We start from the raw sequence: 8,177 nt of genomic DNA, 5'->3' as shown, positions 1-8,177 counted from the left end.
TCACCACGATCGAAAACCTTCTGGGTATTTCTCCAGCATGCTCCAAACACTTCTCACCTCAGGGAAGAAGCTCTGCTACATTTCCACTTGTTATATAAAAGTCAAGTTTAGGTGAAAACCTATTGTTGCAGTTTGTATGAATGCGTGTATTCAGTGATATTAGAATAAACTCATTTGTATCTTTATGTCTTATGTAAGTCCAGTTGTTTTGGAGTGTGCAGTTGTTTTCATGTGAATTTGAGGAACTGTGTGTTTTTTTCCTGTTCAAGTAAAAAGTCAACAAAGCAGCCGGTGTGTAAAGGTTAAAGTCTGCTGCTCCAGAGGAAAGCCGACAAACAGAGCTGTTACTGAGGTGGCAGCGTGATTTATTGAAGTTACTTTGCAGACGTGATTCACAGAGGATGCATTTGGTCAAGCAAACAGCTTCATATCGGCACACATGAATCAAATTCCAGGCAAAGCTTTTTTTAACAGAAAGTGGGCCACCCCGTTTACATCGTGTGTATTTCATGAGCTTCAAAAATGCACTTTGAGTTTTAAAAAGGCATAAATAAATAAGGCAATATTGCAAATAGCACTTACCAACATATAAAGACTGATCACATCAGTTTCTTAAATGCTGAATCACAGAGGATAAGGTTGCTCTTTACGTCACAGTGCAACATATTTAAGGCAAGGAGAAGAAGCAACACAGCACATAATACATAAAAATACATTCAGTAAAATCTGTCCTTTTACAGAAACATGATGAAAAATAGATCTCTATGTTGGTCACACGTGCATGCTGAGAGTGACAACGACCCACATGTGCAAATTTACACGAATATCTACACAAACCACAAATTCACAAGAGCTTTGATTTGGAGATCAGCAGATGTCTTGAGTCAGAGCGGACTGACGATGGCATCATCAGGAGTCTGTTTTAGCTATCGGCTCAGACGGAAATCAGGATTCGCAAACGTTGAAGCAACTTTCTGTTCATCCCTGGGATACAAATCTCTTTCTGGCTGCCCGGCGTCAGAGGGGAAATCAGAGGTGAGGGTCAACAAAAACTGCATCCCTGGCCAGGTCAAGTTGCCATCATGGAGCAAAAAACTGGGAGTACACACTAGAGGAAAGGTTCTAGGTCACCCTGAATCATTTCTCTTTTTTTCTGTACGTTCAAATAAATTAAATAGTTTATTAAGTGCCATCTTTTCTGCCTGAGAAATACTCTCATCTGTCTTCTCAGTACACTCTGCACTGAGGATATATAAGCATTTACCCCTCATTACTGTAAATGTGTAACCCAGTGAGTGGTTAAACAACTGTACTGCCCTGCTTTTTACATCCCAGTTGATAAATGTCATGCGTAAGCAACAAAACAACAGCCTGAGGTTACCATGCTGAGCGGAGCGGGTTCCACAGCAGAGCAGAAATGTATTTTTTTCTTTGTGCTCTTGTTTTGTGATTTCCGGACGCACCTAGTTTGATCTCAGAGTTCTTAACTGTTTAAAGCAGCTTGGAAAATCACACTTCTTTCCTACAAAGTAGTCCATTTGTGTTAGATTACTCATTCCTTTACCTCTAACTCAGAAAAATGCCACCTCTGTAAAAAAAAAAGAAAGCCCACTTCAGTTGAGCAGGATATTCCCTGTGCTTTCCTTCATCTCCTCCTTCGTGATTGGCACATAATACATGAGGTGTAATGTTATTCATCATTTTATCTTGTGAAAAACAATATTTCTTTACATTCATTGCAATGCAAAACAAAAGGAGTATACACCCATCTGCAAAAATACTGTCATAGCTTCTGTTATGAGGTGGATTACACTCTCAAACATGGAGGTAGTCTGTCATATACACTATGTTAATCTCTGCTAGAGTACATGCACTGTGGCATTTAGGTTTAAACGTTGCAACAGCTGTGACATTTAAGTGCCATAATCCATGTAGATACATAAAGATCTTTAAAGATGGCATTTTTGATTTTCTTTTGACAGTGAACAAGAAATGCGTGGTCGGTAGAGAGAGAACGTTTCAGAGTGAGAAAGAGAAAAGGTTTGTAAATGAACCACAGTTTGAGCATGATATACATGCTGGTAACATTTACGTTAAATTGCACTTTAGAGCGGCGTTTACTACGAAACAAAATAGCATTTGTCAACAGAGCGATACTCTATTTTACAAGATGTCTGTAAACCTACCTCTTTCACAACCTGACTCGCGAAACCAAAGGCGAGCGCCCTACTTATCAATCATTAACAGCCGACTGCCAGAGCACATGGCACAACAGAGCCACATCAGTCCACAGTGATTACAGCTCACGGCCAAGTTTCATTCAAATTGTTGATTGTAGCTGCCAGCGTCGAAGCTCTTCTGACACTCAACGGGCAGCTCACACGCACAAGAGAGCGTGCGAGCAGCAGAAAATCTCTTTGAAGGTCTTCCTCATCTCCTGGCTGCGAAAGGCGTAGATGATGGGGTCAATGACGGAGTTGCACATGATGAGGATGAGGTACATGTTGAAGTGGGACATGAAGCAGGTGCAGTAGGGGTTCCTGGGGCAAGTGATCATGAGGATGAGGTGGAGGAAAAAGGGCGCCCAGCACACCACGAACACCCCGAGGAGGATGGTGAGGGTGATGGCGCCCTTCATGTTGGCCCGCTGGTGGATGGGAGCGTTGCCCGGCAGCGCCGCGATCCGCTTCATGTGCAAACGCGCCAGCAGGAACATGTGGACGTACAGCGACGCCATGAGCACCAGCATGGTGAAGAACATGGTGATGAGGCAGATGAGCACCGTGGTGCTCTCCGAGTAGATGATGAACAGGATGCCGGACACGATGCAGCACGTCCAGATGCTGCTGATGACCAGCATCGCTCTTCGCAGGGTGACGATGTTGTGGTAGCGCAGAGCGTAGAAGATGGTGATGTAGCGATCGATGGCGATGGCCAGCAAGCTGCAGATGGACGCCAACAGAGAGCTACAGATCATAGAGTCGAACACATTGTCCATGCTTTTGATCAACGAGACGGGGATGGTCAGGTTGCCCCCGTTGATGAGCGCTATGACGATAGTCTCAGAGGCGTTGGACACGCTGACAAGCATGTCAGCGACAGCGAGGCTACAGATGAAAAAGTACATGGGCGAGTGAAGGTTCTTGTTTTTGACGATAGCAGCAACAACCAGGATGTTCTCCAGCAGGCTGATGATGCCCAGAGTGAGGAAAACCTCGGTGGAAATCAACAACTGCTCGTAGCATCCTGCCGACGAGTCCTTCTCGGCTGATAAGTCTTTGTTGAGTGGCAAAATGCCTGATGTTTGGCTCCTGTTGTGGTAGCCTTGGATCAATCCATGCTGCTCTGTGGTGTTCATAGTGTCTCCTTTTAAATCCCCTTCTTGGGTTAGGTCTTCTTCTTCCGTTGTTTCTGGTCCATCTGGTTAAATTCTCAATGTGTGCGCTCCTCAGCTATCCTCATTAACTGCAGGACGCCCCCCTGGAAGAGGAATGAACAAATCTTCCTTCTTCCCTTTTTCACCCTTAGGGTTTACCAAGACAGGCAATTATCTTCAGACATCTGCTGCTGTTGTTACTCTCAGCCACAAACAGTCCCACCGCTCTCCTCTCATCTCTAAGAAGTTAGAATAAACGCTCCCCACGAAAGATGTTAGAAGAGTTAAGTGGAAGGAGTGAAGCAGAAAGCAGAAAGGTGCGTGAGGCTGATTAACGGTGAGCGACAGCATGAGAGGCAGAGAGATCAGAGCGGAGACGCTCGCTCTGTGAGTGCAGGCAGATCATCACTTAGTGAGCTACTGTGGTCTTCCCTCGCTGTCTATCTCTCTGCTATTATACCAGGCGCACACATACAAATACACACACACACCTACACACACACACACACACCCCTGTAGTGTTTTTGTCCTATCCGCTCGCTGATACGGTGGGAGGTGGAGCAAAGTCTGGCTTGACGCATGAATGAGCAAATTTTAAAAATGAATGCTTCAACCTTTAGACTGAACTTAAAACATTAAATAGATAAATGAATTTATAAAGCTTGAAGGTCTTTTTTTCATAACATTTTATGTAGATGAATAATTTAAAAATAACACCTCCACAGAGCTTTTTAGAAAGGTGCTGAATAAAAAATGTATGATGATCAACTCATGACTTTAACATTTTTGATGGGTCCAAAATGAATGTTTTGTTTTTCTCTGTGGAAGATATCTGACGTTTGGTTCCCACTTCTAACAAGACTTGTGAGCCAATAGATAAACAACACTGTTATCACTTTGCATCTCTGGGTCGTCAGTGATCAAGTTGCCAGTTAATGTGGAAAAAAACCCGGAGAAATGGTGGAAATGGAGTTTGACGGTAAGCGCCTGCTTCACTCTGGGAAATCAGGGAAAAACACGATCGTTTTAAGACTAAGTATAAACTTCATTGCCTTTATTGCTGTTTTAGGAGGTGCTGCAGCACACCTACTTCCTCTTCCATGCTATTTGCATATTAATAAAATCAATAAATAAATTGGATGAAGATGAAAACGTCCCAGCTTGTGTGCATATTGTGGGTGGTCCGCGGGGTAGAAACGTCAGTAGCAAAAATCTGATCAAATTCGAGGTTTATTAATGAATGTAACATTAGACTGTAACAGTCCTCAAACCTAAACTAAATGCATTGATTAGTTTGATATTAGATGATAGATCTGTTTGTTTATAGATAGATTATTTCTGCTCATCCTAACTCATTAATTTGCCCTGGACTTAGCCTTGACTTGGACTCGACTGGACCCGGTCTTGGACTTGACTTGGACTCGATTAAGTTGGACTTTATAGCCTTGTTTCTTTGCTCAAAACTGCTGCCTGCTGTCACAGTAAACAAACCATAAAACCAAAACTAGAAGCTAAAAGAGGCTAAAGATCTCTGTTGGTAAAATGTCTTTGTGTCACTATGAACATTTCATTTAATAAATTGTTCATATAAAGATATATCAATTAGGTGAGCATTAAACCTGCACTGTTTTTTGCCGCCTGAAGGCATTAAAGATGAGCTGTGAACACCAGTCGTGGAAGAAGTACTCATTTCGTTGCTGCGAATCTCGCAAGAGTTTTTGCAAGTTTTTACCGGATTTCGCAATTTGCGGTTTACCTTCTACACATGACCCCTTGCTTTCCATTAACTACAATGTAAACCCATCCACGGCAACAGTAAACGCTCAGAGAAAGTGCTGCGGTGACGTAGTTTAAAGAGCAAGAAGACACACGAGAGGTGGATGGGTCCAACAAACACAGGGCTTTCATCCAGGAGACCGCTGTTCATGTCCCGTGTGTTAAGTTTCACGTTCACGTAACAATCAGCTGTTCTGTATTCACAACATCAACTCACATTTTCACTGTACAAACTTAGTTTTAAGCCCAACCATGTTGTTTTTTCCTAAACGTGGTTTTGTTGCCTATAAAGCGCGTGTTTACTGCCGGAGTAAAGTGACACAGACGAGTCTGACAAAGCGTCTGTTTGTGACAAGTTGTGCTGAGAATGTGTTGGTAGTTGAGATCAAAATAACAAGGCTGTGTATTCAGTGCGTATCCAAAGCAACCCTCAAGATGCCATTCAGTTGACTGCATGAGTCAGAACACATTCATGTCCTGATGTAAAAGTTGAGTTTCAACCTTGACGATTTTCTTTTAAGTAAGCATCTGCCTTGTTTCAAGCTCTGCTTTCATAACTTAAAAATCTTTAACAAAATGAAACTGCACTGAGAAAAATAATGCATTTACTTCACCACTCCGGGTATAATTCTCCACAGCTTTTAGGAAAAGTGACAATTTAAAGGGACTGTTTGTACACTTTCTAAGCGTATAAATGTAGCGGGTCGGACACATACGCGCGCTCGCATATGCGCGCTCGCGTGTGGCCAGAGCCTCGTCTCCTCTGCCTGCTCGCCTTCACTCAGACAGCGCGCGTTCTCGCGTACTCGCTCCACATCTAGACGTGAACGCGCGCTCACTCCACACTGCAGAAGAGTTAGTTTAGCTCTGAGAATATCTAGTGAATGTACAGTGGACGTTTGTGCAGAAATAAATGCTGCAACTCCTCCAGACCAACAGAGCTTTCCCGTGTCTTGTGAAGTAACGGGGCTCCGCAGTGAGAAACGTTACCGTCTCATTACCGACCGGTTGCCGGTGTCTTCCTGCTCTCTCCGGCTGCGGGTGGAGGGAGACGAGTTTCTCGCTGGGGAGCCCCGCTGCTGAAGCCTGCGCTGAGGCAGGAGCAGCAAACACAGTATCAGCATTGATTCATGGAGAGACCTTCGTCTGGTCAGCTAACATTACTGCCAAGCAGCTGAAATATAGAGTGATATTGTGGTTTTAGCTGACGTGTGTCGCCTCACTGTTTTGAGCGATGCTCCTTCATGTCCATTTAGAGCGAGCACAAGCACGAGCCCGACGCTGACTTTCGTTGATTTCACGGCCACAGGTGTCGCTGTTAAGAAACATTTCTGAAAGTTACAAATAGTCCCTTTAAGAATAATGCTTTCTTTTTCTCTGACATTTAGACAAAAAAAGACAAAATAAAAAACAACACAACATGATCAAAGTGCTGTAAGACAAGACGAGCTGCTGTCTCAGGAGAGAATATTTAAAAACGTGAGTGATGATACACATGTATAACCTTCAGTGAGAGGACAGTCATTCACATGGGAATAATGCAGTTCAGTATCCAGACCAGATATAAATTAATTTCTGGGAGGCAGAATAGCTCTCACAGTGCGGCGGTAATTGACTTTTTGTATATTTGGTAATTATGGAGTATAATTATTAGTACAAAAGGTAATTGCCTTATATAAGCACTGAAGTAATCACTCACGTAATTATGGAGCAATTATTTCCACAAAAGCTACATTCCTGGAGTGAGTACGACATATTATTTACTCATCATAAAGTAACTGTGAAGTGATTATATACAGAAAAAACTCCTGCAGTATATTCACCCTTCTTCATTAGTTTGCTCACTAAGCTCCCAAAATATAACTGCATACATAATAATCTACCAACAAAATGAATGAGAGGGCAGAGAAGAGAGGTTGCAGGAGGTGTTTGTGAGATCTTTAATAGCATTCAGATATTAGATTTAAACATTTAGGACTCATATTGGATGCTGATTTGACATTACTGCATTACAATATCTGAGAAATATCACAAGTTTTCCATCTAAGTCTGGCTCTGAAAAATGAATGCACGCTTTTGTTGCAAGTATGCTGAATTATTACAATATTGCAATTTCTTCTTTATTTGTCTTCCTACTAATACTACTCCTCTCCTACTCTCATAGATTGCCGTCAATTCAAAATACAGCGGACACAAAATATCAGAGCACATCATCCCAGTTTATTCTCGTAACATTACGACTTTTTTTCTCATGAAATTATGACTTTATTCTCGTAAAGTTATGACTTTATTCTCATAATATGACATTTTTTCTCGTAAAGTGAAAAAAGTGACTTTATTCTCGTAACATTACGACTTTTTTATCATAAAGTTATGACTTTATTTTCGTAACATTACGACTTTATTCTCGTAAAGTTATGACTTTATTCTCGTAACATTACGACTTTTTTATCATAAAGTTATGACTTTATTCACGTAACATTACGACTTTTTTATCGTAAAGTAATGACTTTATTCTCGTTATATTACGGCATGTATCGTGTAGCGTATCACCATGATTCACCATGTCTGAAAGAGATTGTGACCAAGACTTATTAGACCCATCTTGCACCGTGCGACATGCAAAAATAGTTTTTATTGCACAATCTCCATAAATCTGGTGAGATTGCATTTTTATCTTAATAATTGTATTTATTTATTTTTGTTTAGATTGTAACTTTAGTGATATAGGCTGTAAGTAGAGATATATTTTGCATTTGCAGGTGCACCAACATGAAATACATGAAGCAACTCCGGACCTGGAACCACATGCATTTTGGTCACACAGTGAGGTCAACTCTTCATACAATGAGCAGTTTTCCAGCTGTTGTAAAGAGCGTAACCTTTACACAGAGGCAGATAGACAGCTAGAGGCTGAACAGCACGACACAAGAGAGTAGACTCTGTTGCTTTCCCGCCAAGGTGAGAAATGACGTCCTCAGATACAATAGTCGCTGTGTGTTGTACTTTGACTAACTTTTGTATG

At 41.9% G+C, this 8,177-nt stretch overlaps 1 protein-coding gene across 1 annotated transcript; it reads right to left on the bottom strand.

Moving 5' to 3' along the window:
- Positions 1–353: 353 nt before the first annotated feature.
- On the bottom strand, positions 354–3,807 carry mc4r (melanocortin 4 receptor). Its single transcript, XM_037756213.1, has one exon. The coding sequence runs from the start codon at positions 3,356–3,358 to the stop codon at positions 2,378–2,380; it is 981 nt and encodes a 326-aa protein (XP_037612141.1). The 5' UTR covers positions 3,359–3,807; the 3' UTR covers positions 354–2,377.
- Between the last annotated feature and the right edge of the window lie 4,370 nt (positions 3,808–8,177).

This window comes from Sebastes umbrosus, chromosome 21, assembly GCF_015220745.1.
Source record: "Sebastes umbrosus isolate fSebUmb1 chromosome 21, fSebUmb1.pri, whole genome shotgun sequence".
Taxonomy (NCBI): Eukaryota; Metazoa; Chordata; class Actinopteri; order Perciformes; family Sebastidae; genus Sebastes; species Sebastes umbrosus.
Note: the sequence above shows the minus strand (reverse complement) of the source record. Positions and strands in the feature narration are given on the sequence as shown.